We start from the raw sequence: 16,144 nt of genomic DNA, 5'->3' as shown, positions 1-16,144 counted from the left end.
TGGGTAAAACTAAAAGTTGATGGAGAGAGATGGGTGATTATCGGTGCATATGCACCTGGGCATGAGAAGAAAGATCATGAGAGGCAAGTGTTTTGGGAGCAGCTGAATGAGTGTGTTAGTAGGTTTTGATGCACAAGACCGGGATATAGTGATGGGTGATTTGAATGCAAAGGTGAGTACTGTGGCAGTTGAGGGAATAATTGGTATACATGGGGTGTTCAGTGTTGTAAATGGAAATGGTAAAGAGTGTGTGGATTTATGTGCTGAAAAATGACTGGTGATTGGGAATACCTGGTTTAAAAAGGTAGATATACATAAGTATACCTATGTAAGTAGGAGAGATGGCCAGAGAGCTTTATTGGATTACGTGTTAATTGATAGGCGCGCGAAAGAGAGACTTTTGGATGTGAATGTGCTGAGAGGTGCAACTGGAGGGATGTCTGATCAATATCTTGTGGAGGCGAAGATGAAGATTTATAGGGGTTTTCAGAAAAGAAGAGAGAATGTTGGGGTGAAGAGAGTGGTGAGAGTAAGTGAGCTTGGGAAGGAGACTTGTGTGAGGAAGTACCAGGAGAGACTGAGTACAGAATGGAAAAAGGTGAGAACAAAGGAGGTAAGGGAAGTGGGGGAGGAATGGGATGTATTTAGGGAAGCAGTGATGGATTGCGCAAAAGATGCTTGTGACATGAGAAGCGTGGGAGATGGGTTGATTAGAAAGGGTAGTGAGTGGTGGGATGATGAAGTAAGATTATTAGTGAAAGAGAAGAGAGAGGCATTTGGACGATTTTTGCAGGGAAAAAATGCAAATGAGTGGGAGATGTATAAAAGAAAGAGGCAGAAAGTCAAGAGAAAGGTGTAAGAGGTGAGAAAGAGGGCAAATGAGAATTGGGGTGAGAGAGTATCATTAAATTTTATGGAAAATAAAAAGATGGTTTGGAAGGAGGTAAATAAAGTGCGTAAGACAAGGGAGCAGATGGGAACCTCAGTGAAGGGGGCTAATGGAGAGGTGATAACAAGTAGTGGTGATGTGAGAAGGAGATGGAGTGAGTATTTTGAAGGTTTGTTGAATGTGTTTGATGATAGAGTGGCAGATATAGGGTGTTTTGGTCGAGGGGGTGTGCAAAGTGAGAGGGTTAGGGAAAATGATTTGGTAAACAGAGAAGAGGTATTAAAAGCATTCCGCAAAATGAAAGCCGACAAGGCAGCAGGTTTGGATGGTATTGCAGTGGAATTCATTAAAAAAGGGGGTGACTGTATTGTTGACTGGTTGGTAAGGTTATTTAATGTATGTATGACTCATGGTGAGGTGCCTGAGGATTTGCGGAATGCTTGCATAGTGCCATTGCACAAAGGCAAAGGGGATAAGAGTGAGTGCTCAAATTACAGAGGTATAAGTTTGTTGAGTATTCCTGGTAAATTATATGGGAGGGTATTGATTGAGAGGGTGAAGGCTGGTACAGAGTATCAGATTGGGGAAGAGCTGTGTGGTTTCAGAAGTGGTAGAGGATGAGTGGATCAGGTGTTTGCTTTGAAGAATGTATGTGAGAAATACTTAGAAAAGCAAATGGATTTGTATGTAGCATTTATGGACCTGGAGAAGGCATATGATAGAGTTGATAGAGATGCTCTGTTGAAGGTATTAAGAATATATGGTGTTGGAGGCAAGTTGTTAGAAGCAGTGAAAAGTTTTTATCGAGGATGTAAGGCATGTGTACGTGTAGGAAGAGAGTAAAGTGATTGGTTGTCAGTGAATGTAGGTTTGCTGCGGGGGTGTGTGATGTCTCCATAGTTGTTTAATTTGTTTATGGATGGGGTTGTTAGGAAGGTGAATGCAAGAGTTTTGGAAAGAGGGGCAAGTATGCAGTCTGTTGTGGATGAGAGAGCTTGGGAAGTGAGTCAGTTGTTGTTCGCTGATGATACAGCGCTGGTGTCTGAGACATGTGAGGAACTGCAGAAGTTGGTGACTGAGTTTGGTAAAGTGTGTGAAAGAAGAAAGTTAAGAGTAAATGTGAATAAAAGCAAGGTTATTAGGTACATTAGGGTTGAGGGACAAGTGAATTGGGAGGTAAGTCTGAATGGAGGAAAACTGGAGGAAGTGAAGTATTTTAGATATCTGGGAGTGGATTTGGCATCGGATGGAACCATGGAAGCGAAAGTGAGTCATTGGGTGGAGGAGGGGGGCGAAAATTCTGGGAGCGTTGAAAAATGTGTGAAAGGCGAGAACATTATCTCGGAACGCAAAAATGGGTATGTTTGAAGGAATTGTGGTTCCAACAATGCTATATGGTTGCGAGGGGTGGGCTATAGATAGAGTCGTGCGGATGAGGGTGGATGCTCTGAAAATGAGATGTTTGAGGACAATATTTGATGTGAGGTGGTTTGATCGGGTAAGTAATGAGAGGGGAAGAGAGATGTGTGGTAATAGAAATAGTGTGTTTGAGAGAGCAGAAGAGGGTGTTTTGAAATTGTTTGGTCACATGGAGAGAATAAGTGAGGAAGGATTAACAAAGTGGATATATGTGTTAGAGGTGGAGGGAATGAGAAGTGGGAGACCAAATTGAAGGTGGAAAGATGGAGTCAAAACGATTTTGAACAATCGGGATCTGAACATGCAGGAGTGTGAGAGGCGTGGAAGGAATAGAGTGAATTGGAACGATGTAGCGTACCGTGGTCGACGTGCTGTCAGTGGATTGAACCGGGGGATGTGAAGCGTCTGGGGTAAACCATGGAAAGTTTTGTGGGGCCTGGATGTGGAAAGAGAGCTGTGGTTTCGGGGCATTATACATGACAGCTAGAGACTGACTGTGAACGTATGTGGCCTTTGTTGTCTCTTCCTAGAGCTACCTCGCGGGCTTGCGGGTGGAGGGGGTCGTCATTTCGTGTGGCGGGGTAGCGACGGAAATGAATATAGGCAGTAAGTATGAATTATGTACATGTGTACATATGTATACGTCTATACATATATATATATATATATATATATATATATATATATATATATATATATATATATATATATATATATATATATATATATATATATATATATATATATATATATATATGTATATATATATATATATATATATTATTTATTATAATAATAATATAATATAATATAATATAATATGATATAATAATATGATAATAATAATAATATATATATATATATATATATATATATATATATATATATATATATATATATATATATATATATATATATATATATATATATATATTTTCTTTTTTTTTTCGCCATTTCCCGCGTTAGCGAGGTAGCGTTAAGAACAGAGGACTGAGCCTTTGAGGGAAATCCTCAATTGGCCCCCTTCTCTGTCCCTTCTTTTGGAAAATTAAAAACGAGAGGGGAGGATTTCCAGCCCCCCGCTCCCTCCTCCTTTAGTCGCCTTTTACGACACGCAGGGAATACGTGGGAAGTATTCTTTTCCAAAAGAAGGAACAGAGAATTGGGCCAGGTGAGGGTATTCCCTCAAGGGCCCAGTCCTCTGTTCTTAACGCTACCTCGCTAATGCGGGAAATGGCGAATAGTTTGAAAGAAAGAAAATATATATATATATATATATATATATATATATATATATATATATATATATATATATATATATATATATATATATATATATATATATATATATATACTTACGTCCATACACGTACATATTCATATATATACATATACAAACACAGACATATACATATATACACATGTGCTTATTCTTATTAGCTTGCCTTCATCCGATCTTGGCGCTACCCCGCCACATATAGGAAAACAGCATCGCTACCCCCTCCTTCAGGTAGAGAGCGCCAGGAAAACAGACAAAGAAGACCACATTCGGTTAAGCTCAGACACTCAACTTTGCAAAGACTTGTACTCGTCTTCAGATGTCAATCCCGGCATTTCCCTGGAGATGAGTGTCGGGAATAATTCCGTTCCTCGAAGTTCTGGTCAATGTTACTTCTGGCAATTGTGTTACACATGTGTCAGCAACAGATATGAATGGCTCGGGTGGAAATTTGAAGGATTACAAGCTGGGTGCTATTACAGTGTACGTGGTAAGAATATAGACCATCTGTTCGACTAAGTAACTTCTCCATCAGGAAATACACCGACCAAGTGTGGTAAACAAAGATATTGATGCAGGTAGCCATGAACAACTTAATCGACTAGCGATAGTATATGTTAATGTATATTGCAGGAAGACTTACATATGAATATGAGGTGGATAAAAAAGTTGTGCGTGACATAGTGCTGAAGAACTATAAACCCGCCAACGGAAACAAGAGGATTCGTTTAGTAATTCACTTTAAGGATCCAAAGACGTCTTCATATGTGATGAAGAATAATACGTCCAGAAGTTCTGAGATGTTGACCCGTAAAGATATGGTTTAAAAACACTGCTGTGACACGAGGGACTATGCAACCAATAACTCAAATCACGTTAGTTACACGACTAACGAACTCAGCGGACACACCTGCAACAGGGAGAGTTAAAACCCATCACCTACACCATCGTGGGGCTAGACTGACATTGTAACATCAGGATCTTAGTCACTGTCATAGGTAACGACAAGTTTGGGAGGCGGCGCAACATATCTGAGACGGGAATCAATATCATAGCAAATATGACATCTATCGTTACGGTATTTGATGGAGCATCAACAGTTTACTATAACACTGCCCGTCTTGTGAGCTAAGGGCTTCCTCTGACTCTTAAGAAGTTCTTCGGAAGTCGACTTGTGTGTTAACCTATGATCTCTACCACTATCACTACACATTCAGGGTGTAGCATTTGCATAAACTGTTTAAAAGATGTACGAGACTATGTATTATAACTTGCAAATGTTTATTTCTGAAGATGTCTTTTTTGGTGAAACGTTGAATTGGACTGATGAGTGTGAACATCCGTCCCGCAGTGGTGAGAAAACTAGAAAACAACAGTTGGAATTATGATGTCGCGTCTCTCTCTCTCTCTCTCTCTCTCTCTCTCTCTCTCTCTCTCTCTCTCTCTCTCTCTCTCTCTCTCTCTCTCTCTCTCTCTCTCTCTCTCTCTCTCTCTCTCTCTCTCTCTCTCTCTCTCACCCCAGGACTCCTTATTCAAGGGCTCTGCAGCCTCAACGCTCCTGCTCTACGCTCAGTAACAAGGACAAGATACACTTCTTGGAAGTGAGTTCTTTGACGAGACTACTCTCGCCCACTGATGACGATGCAGCAGCCTCTCCAAGCTGCTCTTGAAGCAGGTAACGCCAGGACTCTTTCTTAGACACGTCAGTGCTTGAGTTGTCTCCAGACAAAGGAACTCAGGACCTGTTACCTCGAGACTGTTTCCCCGCCGTAGTGTTGAGGCAGATTAGAAAGACACAAAACGAAAAACTGAAAAATAAACGACTGTCTTTTTACACTTTAAGACCAACCGAACTCAGAATCCGTCCTCTAAGAAAGTTCCACCATATTTGGTGATCAGACGACCTTCATGACACGAACGAGTTGCTCGGTATTTTTCGAAGACATGACTTTGAGGAGGATGGAGTACCTGCTGGTGGATTAACAAGTTTCACATTAAGATTCATTGTCTCAGAAACGATCTCGGAGTCCAGTAGAGGGTAACAAAGTGTATTCGTCTTCTAGATGATAAAATCAACCCCGTTAACCTCCTGACCTCTTCCCCCATCAGGTCATCTTCGTCACCGTCGTCGCCATGGCCGCTGCCGACAAACTGCCGGGAGAGTCAACCCCAACACCCATCCCCATCATCCGTCAGTCCATGATCAACCAGGAGATCGGCACACATAACCATGTGTTCGAAGCAGGCAACGGCATCATCGTCCAGGAGTCCGGATCTGAGGGCGCTGCAGGAGGCAACATCCGCATCGGCGAGTTCAGGTGAGGGGAATCTGACGCAGTCTCCTGACACTGGTGAGGGGACACTGACGCGTTCTGCTGACACTGATGAGGGGACACTGACACGGCCTGCTGACACTGGTGAAGGGGACCTTGATGGGGTGTGCTGAAACTGGTGAGGGGGACCTTGATGGGGTCTGCTGACACTGGTGAGGGAGATCTTGATGGGGTCTGCTGAGACTGATAAGGGAGATCTTGATGGGGTCTGCTGACACTGGTGAGGGAGATCTTAAAGGGGTCTGGTGACACTGGTGAGGGAGACCTCGATGGGGTCTGCTGACACTGGTAAGGGAGATCTTGATGGGGTCTGCTGACACTGGCGAGGAAGACCTCGATGGGGTCTGTTGATAATGGTAAGGGGGACCTTGGTGGGATCTGCTGACAATGGTGAGGGGACATTGGTGGGGTCTACTGACACTGGTGAGGGGGACCTTGATAAGGTCTGCTGACAGTGGTGAGGGGGACTTTGATGGGGTTTGTTGACACTGGTGAGGGGGACCTTGATAGGGTCTGTTGACACTGGTTAGAGGACCTTGATGGGGTCTGCTGATATTGATTACGGGGGACCTTGATGGGTCCGTTGATACTGATGAGGGGGATCTTGGTGGGGTCTGCTGACACTGTTGAGAAGGACCTTGATGAGATCTGCTGACGCTGGTGAGGGGGACCTTGATGGGATATGCTGACACTGGTGTGGGGACTTTGATAGGATCTGCTGACACTGATGAGGGGGACCTTGATGGGGTCTGTTGATATTGGTGAGGAGGATCTTGATGGGGTCTGCTGACACTGGTGAGGGAGACCTTGATGGGGTCTTCTGATAATGGTTAGGGGGCCTTGGTGCGGTCTGCTGACAATGGTGAGGGGACTTTGATGAGGTCTGCTGAAACTGGTGAGGGGGACTTTGATGGGGTTTGCTGATACTGGTGAGGGGGATCTTGATGGGGTCTGCTGCACTGGTTAGAGGACCTTGATGGGGTCTGCTGACGCTGGTTAGGAGGACCTGGCTTGGGTCCTGATACTGGTGAGGGGGACCTTAGTGGGATCTGCTGACACTGGTAAGGAGACATTGATGGGAAATGCCGACACTGGTGAAGGGGACCTTAATGAGGTCTGCTGATGGTGAGGAGCACCTTGATGGGGTCCGTTGATACTGGTGAGGGGGATCTTGATGGGTTCTGCTGACACTGGTGAGGGAGACCTTGATAGGGTCTTCTGATAATAGTTAGGGGGGGCCTTGGTGCGGTCTGCTGACAATGGTGAGGGGACCTTGGTGAGGTTTGCTGTCACTGGCGAGGGGGACCTTGATAGGGTCTGCTGATACTGGTGAGGGGGGGCCTTGATAGGGTCTGCTGACACTGGTGAGGGGGACCTTGATAGGGTCTGCTGACACTGGTGAGGAGGACCTGGGGTTTGCTGACACTGCTTAGGGGGCCTTGATGAGATTTGCTGACGCCGGTGAGGGGGACGCTGATGGCACCAGTTGACACTGGTGAGGGCTAGCAGGGTCTGCTGACACTGGTAAGGAGAAGGTGGAAGGGTAGCTGTTATGGGAGTTTTGGGCTCTGGCTTCCAGGAGGGCAGCGGCCGATGTATTCCTGTTTTCTATCCTGGTCACAATAATTTCCTTTTTAAAACACTATGTTATGTCTGGACACTGCCTGCGTTCACCTTACCATATGTTATGTCTGGACAGTGCATGCGTTCACCTTACCATATGATAAGCTTCAGTGTCTCCTGTTGATGTATTCTTTCAGTCACTCCAGAAATTCCTTCTCCCTCTTTTATTTTGTATTAAAAGGACAGGTATATTCCCTCCCTATTAGTGGTTTCTTATGCAAGTTGATCTTTCTCACTCAGCCACGTATCCCTTTCACGAGAAGGCAAGTGCAGCAGAAACAGATGTACTCCCCTCTCATCATTCCCAGCTGTTATGCTGCTCCCCATTATCATTCCCAGCTGTTATGCTGCTCCCCATTGTCATTCCCAGCTGTTATACTGCTTCCCATTATCATTCCCACCTGTTATGCTGCTTCCCATCATCATTCCTTGCTGTTATGCTGCTCCCCATTATCATTCCCAGCTGTTATGCTGCTCCCCATCATCATTCCCAGCTGTTATGCTGCTCCCCATTATCATTCCCAGCTGTTATGCTGCTCCCCATCATCATTCCCAGCTGTTATGCTGCTTCCCATCATCATTCCTTGCTGTTATGCTTCTCCCATTATCATTCCCAGCTGTTATGCTGCTCCAATCGTCATTCCCAGTGTTATTCTGCCCATCATCATTCCAAGCTGTTATGCTGCTCCCCATCATCATTCCCAGCTGTTATGCTGCTTCCCATCATCATACCCAGTGTTATGCTGCCAATCATCATTCCCAGCTGCTCTGCTGCTCCCATCGTCATTCCCAGTGTTATGCTGCCCATCATCATTCTCAGCTGTTATGCTGCTCCCATCGTCATTCCCAGTGTCATGCTTCCCATCATCATTTCCAGCTGTTATGCTGCTTCCCATCATCATTCCTAGCTGTTATGCTGCTCCCCACCATCATTCGCAATGTTATGCTGCTTATCATCATACCTAATGTTTTGCTGCTCTCCATCACCATTCTCAGCCGTTATGCTGCTCCACATCATCATTCCCAGTGTTATGCTGCCCATCATCATTTCCAGTGTTATGCTGCTCCCCATCATCATTCCCAGCTGTTATGCTGCTCTCTATCATCATTCAAAGTTGTTATGCTGCTCCCCATCATAATTCCCAGCTGTTATGCTGCTCCCATCATCATTCCCAAGTGTTATGCTAATCTCCATCATCATTTCTAGTGTTATGCTGCTTCCATCATCATTCTCAGCTGTTATGCTGCTCCCCATCATCATTCCCAGGTGTTATGCTGCTCCCATCATCATTCCCAGCTGTTAAGCTACTCCCATCATTATTCCCAGCTGTTATGATGCTTCCCATCATCATTCCCAACTGTTATGCTAATCCCCATCATCATTCCCAGTTGTTATGCTGCTCCCATCATCATTCCCAGCTGTTAAGCTACTCCCATCATTATTCCCAGCTGTTATGATGCTTCCCATCATCATTCCCAACTGTTATGCTAATCCCCATCATCATTCCCAGTTGTTATGCTGCTCCCCATCATCATTCCAAATGTTATGCTGCCCATCATCATTCCCAGTGTTAAGCTGCCCATCATCATTCCCAGCTGCTATGCTGCTCCCATCATCATTCCCAGCTGTTATGCTGTTTCCATCATCATTCCCAGCTGTTATGCTGCTCCCATCATCATTATCAGCTGTTATGCTGCTCTCTATCATCATTCCCAGCTGTTATGCTAATCCCCATCATCATTCCCAGCTGTTATGCTGCTCCCCATCATCATTCCCAGTGTTATGCTGCCCATCATCATTCCCAGATGTTATGCTGCCCCCTTAATCATTTCCAGCTATTATGCTTCTTCCCATCATCATTCCCAGCTGTTATGCTAATCCCCATAATCATTCCCAGCTGTTATGCTGCTCTCCATCATTATTCCTATTGTTATGCTGCCCATCACCATTCCCACCTGTTTTGCTGCTCCCATCATCATTCCTAGCTGCTATGCTAATCCTAATCATCATTCCCAGCTGTTATGCTGCTCCCATCATCATTCCCAGTGTTATGCTGCCCGTCATCATTCTCAGTGTTATGCTGCTCCCATCATCATTCCCAACTGTTATGCTAATCTCCATCATCATTTCAAGTGTTATGCTGCTCCCCATCATCATTACTCGTGTTATGCTGCTTCCATCATCATTCCCAGCTGTTATGCTGCTCCTCATCATCATTCCCAGCTGTTATGCTGTTCCCATCATCATTCCCAGCTGTGAAGCTACTCCCATCATCATTCCCAGCTGTTATGATGCTTCCTATCATCATTCCCAACTGTTATTCTCATCCCCATCATCATTCCCAGCTGTTATGCTGCTCCCATCATCATTCCCAGTGTTATGCTGCCCGTCATCATTCCCACTGTTATGCTGCCCACCATCATCCCCAGCTGCTATGCTGCTCCCATCATCATTTCCAGCTGTTATGCTGTTCTCATCATCATTCCCAGCTGTTATGCTGCTCCCTTTATCATTTCCAGCTGTCATTCTGCTCCCTATTATCATTCCCAGCTGTTATGCTAATCCCCATCATCATTCCCAGCTGTTATGCAGCTCCCCATCATCATTCCCAGTGTTATGCTGCCCATCATCATTCCCAGTTGTTATGCTGCTCCTATCATCATTCCCAAATGTTATGCTAATCTCCATTATCATTTCTAGTGTTATGGGGTTCCACATCATCATTCCTAGTGTTATGCTGCTTCCATCATCATTCCCAGCTGTTATGCTGCTCCCCATCATCATTCCCAGCTGTTATGCTGCTCCCATCATCATTCCCAGCTGTTAAGCTACTGTCATTATCTTTCCCAGCTGATATGATGCTTCCCATCATCATTTCCAACTGTTATGCTAATCCCCATCATCATTCCCAGCTGTTATGCTGCTACCCATCATCACTCCCAGTGTTAAGCTGCCCATCATGATTCCCAGTGTTATGCTGCCCATCATCATTCCCAGCTGCTATGCTGCTCCCATCATCATTCCCAGGTGTTATGCTGTTCCCATCATCATTCCCAGCTGTTATGCTGCTCCCTTCATCATTTCCAGCTGTTATGCTGCTCCCTATCATCATTCCCAGCTGTTATGCTAATCCCCATCATCATTCCTAGCTGTTATGCTGCTCCCATCATCATCCCAGCTGTTATGCTGCTCCCATCATCATTTCCCAGCTGTTATGCTGTTCTCATCATCATCCCAGCTGTTATCTCCCTTTATCATTTCCAGCTGTCATTCCTCCCTATTATCATTCCCAGCTGTTATGCTAATCCCATCATCATTCCAGCTGTTATGCAGCTCCCTCATCATTCCCAGTGTTATCTGCCCATCATCATCCAGTTGTTATGCTGCTCCTATCATCATTCCCAAATGTTATTAATCTCCATTATCATTTCTAGTGTTATGGGGTTCCACATCATCATTCTAGTGTTATGCTGCTTCATCATCATTCCCAGCTGTTTGTGCTCCCTATCATTCCAGCTGTTATGCTGCTCCCATCATCATTCCAGCTGTTAAGCTACTGTCATTATTTCCCGCTGATAGATGCTTCCCATTCATTTCCAATGTTATGCTAATCCCCATCATCATTCCAGCTGTTATGCTGCTACCCATCATCACTCCAGTGTATGCTAATCCCCATCATCATTCCTAGCTGTTATGCTGCTCCCCATCATCATTTCCAGCTGTTATGCTGCTCCCCATAATCATTCCCAGCTGTTATGCTTCTTCCCATCATCATTCCCAGCTGTTATGCTTATCCTCATAATCATTCCCAGCTGTTATGCTGCTCTCCATCATTATTCCTATTGTTATGCTGCCCATCACCATTCCCACCTGTTATGTTGCTCCCATCATCATTCCTAGCTGTTATGCTAATCCAAATCATCATTCCCAGCTGTTATGCTGCTCCCCATCATCATTCCCAGTGCTATGCTGCCCATCATCATTCCCAGTGTTGTGGTGCCCATCATCATTCCCAGCTGTTATGCTGCTCCCCACCAGAATTCCCAGCCATCATCATTCTATGCTGTTATACTTTTCCCATCCTCCTTCCCAGTGCTATCCTGCTCCTCACCATCATTCCTAGTGTTATACTGCCCCATCATCATTCCCAGCTATCATGCTGCTCCCATCATCATTCCCAGCCGTTATGCATCATCATTGACAGCTGTTATGCTGCTCCCCATTCATCATTCGTATCTGTTATGCTAATCCCCATCATCATTCTCAGTTGTTATGGTGCCCATCATCATTCCCAGCTGTTATGCTGCTCTCCATCATCATTTCCAGTGTTATGCTGCCCATCATCATTCCCAATTGTTATGCTGATCCCATCATCATTTCCAGCTGTTATGCTGCTCCCCATCATCATCCCCAGCTGTTATGCTGCTCTCCATCATCATTCCCAGTTGTTATACTGCTTCCATCATCATTTCCAGCTGTTATTCTGTTCCCCATCGTCATTCCCAGTGTTATGCGTTCCCCATCATCATTCCTAGTGTTATGCTGTCCATCTTCATTCCCAGCAGTTATGATGCTCCCCATGTTCATTCCCAACTGTTATGCTAGTCCCCATCATCTTTCCCAGCTGTTATGCTGCTCCCCATCATCATTCCCAGTGATAAGCTGCCCGTCATGATTCACATTGCTATGCTGCTCACTATCATCATTCACAGTGTTGTGGTGCCCTTCATCGATCCCAGCTGTTATATTGCTCCCATCAGCATTCACATTGTTATGCTGCTCCCCATCATCATTCCCAGCTGTTATTGTGGTCTCATCATCATTCCTAGTGTTATGCTGCCCATCATCATTCTCAGCTTTATTATTGGTCCCATCATCATTCCCAGCTGTTATGCTGCTCCTCATCATCATTCCTAGCTGTTATGCTGCTTCCATCATCATTCCTAGTGTTATGCTGCCCATCATCATTCTTAGCTCTCATGCTGCTCCCCATCATCATTCCCAGCTGTTATGCTGCTCCCAGCATCATTCCTAGTGTTATGCTGCCCATCATTATTCCCAGCTGTTATGCTGCTACCCATCATCATTCCCAGCTGTTATGCTGCTCCCCATCATTATTTCCAGCTGTTATGCTGCTCCCCATCATCATTCCTAGTATTATGCTACCCATCATCATTCGTAGCTGTTATGCTACTCCCTATCATCATTTCCAATTGGTATGCTGCTCCCATAATCATTCCCAGCTGTCATGCTGCTGTCATCATCATTCCCAGCTGTTATGCTGCTCCCCATCATCATTCCCAGTGTTATGCTTCTCCCCATCATCATTCCTAGTGTTATGCTGCCCATCATCATTCCCAGCTGTTATGCTGCTCCCATCATCATTCCCAGCTGTTATGCTGCTCCCATCATCATTCCTAGTGTTATACTGCCCATCATTATTCCCAGCTGTTATGCTGCTCCCCATCATCATTCCCAGCTGTTATGCTGCTCCCATCATCATTCCTAGTGTTATACTGCCCATCATTATTCCCAGCTGTTATGCTGCTACCCATCATAATTCCCAGCTGTTATGCTGCTCCCATCATCATTCCCAGCTGCCATGCTGCTGTCCATGATCATTCCAAGCAGGTGTGTTAATCCCCATCATCATTCCCAGCTGTTATGCAGCCCATCATCATTCCCATCTGTTATGTTGCTCTCCATCATCATTCCTAGTGTTATGTTTCTGCCATCATCGTTCCCAGCTGTTCTGCTGTTCCTCCCTATCATCCCAGCTCAGAACGTGTCATAGAAAACAGATATGTTTCGTTTGATGAACCTTACCAGTTCAGGGGCGGGTGGCAGGTGCCTTTCCTTAAGTATGATAATCTACTAGAGGTTGATGGGAGTTACCCTTCCTTTAGTGTGATAATAGTCCAGGGCTGGGTGGGAGGTGTGTGTCCTTAATTATGATCCTTATCTTTCTAGCTACCCTAAGGAGGACGGCACGTTGGCAGTCGTCACTTTTGTGGCCGACGAGAACGGCTTCCAGCCCCAGTCCGACCTGCTGCCCGTGGCCCCAGCCTTCCCCCACCCCATCCCCCAGTTCGTCCTCGACCAGATCGCCTTCGCTGAGGAAGAAAAGAGACGCAAGGAAATCGAAGGCGAAGCTTAAATCTGGCTCTCATCATCTCTTTGCGACCGAACGCCCTCAGCAAATATCTTAATGCCTCTGTTTCTGTGCAGTGTATTCATATTCTTTCCGATATGTAAATAAATCATTTACAAACACTAACTGAACCGTACTTTTTGAATATCCAAACAGCATGATCCAATTGAACAAGTAGCGAACGCTTTATCTCACGTCTCACCATCAACTAGAAATTAGGATTCCTCTTGATCAACCTCTGAGTCTTTATCATGAGGCTCGAGAATGGGACATCATCAGTGAATGATCAGTTTTATTGATTTGCAATGATATTGCAGAGTTAGAGACAACAGCGCTAGAAGGGAACTGTAATATGACTGTTGTATCTGGGCCTTGTTAATTATAAAGGTCAACAAAATTGATATTCTTTCGTTCCACGAAGTGAAATAGGTGAACCTTATAGCATCATTTACGGTGAATTCCAATCTGCTTTCAAAATATTTCTATCAGGTGCGGCTCTTAAGTGACGGGGCAATTAAATTTTACAATGAACGTTAATTGATAGGCGTGTAAAAGAGAGATTTTTGGATGTTTATATGCTGAGAGGGGTAGGCAGAGGGATGTCTGAACATTATCTTGTGGAGGCGATGGTGAAGATTTGTAGAGGTTTTCAGTAGAGAGAATGTTGGTGAGAAGAGAGTGTTGAGAGTAAGTGAGCTTGGAAAGGAGACTTGTGTGAGGAAGTACCAGGAGAGATTGAGTGCAGAATGGCAAAAGGTGAGAGCAAATGACATTAGGGGAGTGGGGAGGAATGGGACGTATTTATGGAAGCAGTGATGGCTTGTGCAAAAGATGCATGTGAAATGAGAAAGGTGGGAGGTGAGCAGATTAGAAAGGGTAGTAAATGGCGGGACGAAGAGGTAAGAAAGTTAGTGAAACAGAGGGGAGAGGCGTTTTGACGATTTTTGCAGGGATGTAGTGCAAATGACTGAGAGGTGTATAAGAGAAAGAGGCAGGAGGTCAAGAGAAAGGTGCAAGAGGTGAAAAAGGGCTAATGAGAGTTGGGGTGAGAGAGTATTATCACATTTCAGGGAGATGTTTTGGAAGAATGTAAATAAAGTGCGTAAGACAAGAGAGCAAATGGGAACATCGGTGAAGGGCGCAAATGGGGAGGTAATAACAAGTAGTGATGAAGTGAGAAGGAGATGGAGTGAACATTTTGAAGGTTTGTCGAATGTGTTAGATGATAGAGTAGCAGATATAGGGTGTTTAGGTCGGTGTTGTGTGCGAAGTGAGATGGTCAAGGAGAATGGTTTGGTAAACAGAGAAGAGGTAGTGAAAGGTCTGCGGCGGGTTTGGATGGTATTGCAGTGGAATTCTTAAAAGAAAGGGGGGATGACTATGTTGTTGATTGGTTAGTAAAGATATGCACTGTATGTATGGATCATGAAGTGCCTGAGGATTGGCGGAATGCATGCATCATTCCATTGTATACAGGCAAAGGTGGTAAAGGTGAGTGTTCAAATTACAGAGGCATAAGTTTGTTTGAAATGGTTTGGGCACATGGAGAGAATGAGTGAGGAAAGATTGACCAAGAGGATATATGTGTCGGAGGTGGAGGGAACGAGGAGAAGAGGGAGACCAAATTGGAGGTGGAAAGATGGAGTGAAAAAGATTTTGTGTGATCGGGGCCTGAACATGCAGGAGGGTGAAAGGAGGGCAAGGAATAGAGTGAATTGGAGCGATGTGGTATACAGGGTTTGACGTGCTGTCAGTGGATTGAATCAAGGCATGTGAAGCGTCTGGGGTAAACCATGGAAAGCTGTGTAGGTATGTATATTTGCGTGTGTGGACGTGTGTATGTACATGTGTATGGGGGGGGGGGGGGGGGGGGGGTTGGGCCATTTCTTTCGTCTGTTGAGTATTCCTGGGAAATTATATGGGAGGGTATTGATTGAGAGGGTGAAGGCATGTACAGAGCATCAGATTGGGGAAGAGCAGCATGGTTCCATAAGTGGTAGAGGATGTGTGGATCAGGTGTTTACTTTCAAGAATGGATGTGGAAAATACTTAGAAAAACAGATGGATTTATGTGTAGCATTTATGGATTTGGAGAAGGCATATGACAGGGTGGATAGAGATACTTTGTGGAAGGTATTAAGAATATATGGTGTTGGAGGCAAGTTGTTAGAAGCAGTGAAAAGTTTTTACCAAGGATGTAAGGCATGTGTACGAGTAGGAAAAGAGGAAAGTGATTGGTTCCCAGTGAATGTCGGTTTGCGGCAGGGGTGCGTGACGTCTCCATGGTTGTTTAATTTGTTTATGGGTTGGGCGGTTAGGGAGGTAAATGCAAGAGTTTTGGAGAAAGGGTCTGTTCTGGATGAAAGGGCTTGGGAAGTGAGTTAATTGTTGTTCGCTGATGATACAGCGCTGGTGGCTGATTCGGGTGAGAAATTACAAAGGTTGGTCA

The 16,144-nt window shown here is 44.9% G+C and overlaps 1 protein-coding gene across 1 annotated transcript in view; it reads left to right on the top strand.

The window, feature by feature from the left end:
* The window catches only part of LOC139750914 (cuticle protein AMP4-like), a 37,155-nt gene extending 23,329 nt beyond the window's left edge, over positions 1-13,826 (top strand). Inside the window, exons 2-3 of the mRNA XM_071665801.1 lie at positions 5,697-5,905; positions 13,515-13,826. Of these exons, the coding sequence (XP_071521902.1) occupies positions 5,697-5,905; positions 13,515-13,701 (396 nt within the window). The 3' untranslated portion in view covers positions 13,702-13,826. The remainder of the gene's footprint in view (positions 1-5,696; positions 5,906-13,514) is intronic.
* Positions 13,827-16,144: the final 2,318 nt, after the last annotated feature.

This window comes from Panulirus ornatus, chromosome 10 (assembly GCF_036320965.1).
Source record: "Panulirus ornatus isolate Po-2019 chromosome 10, ASM3632096v1, whole genome shotgun sequence".
Taxonomy (NCBI): Eukaryota; Metazoa; Arthropoda; class Malacostraca; order Decapoda; family Palinuridae; genus Panulirus; species Panulirus ornatus.
The sequence above is the reverse complement of the archived record's forward strand: the minus strand, read 5'-3'. Positions and strand labels throughout refer to the sequence as shown.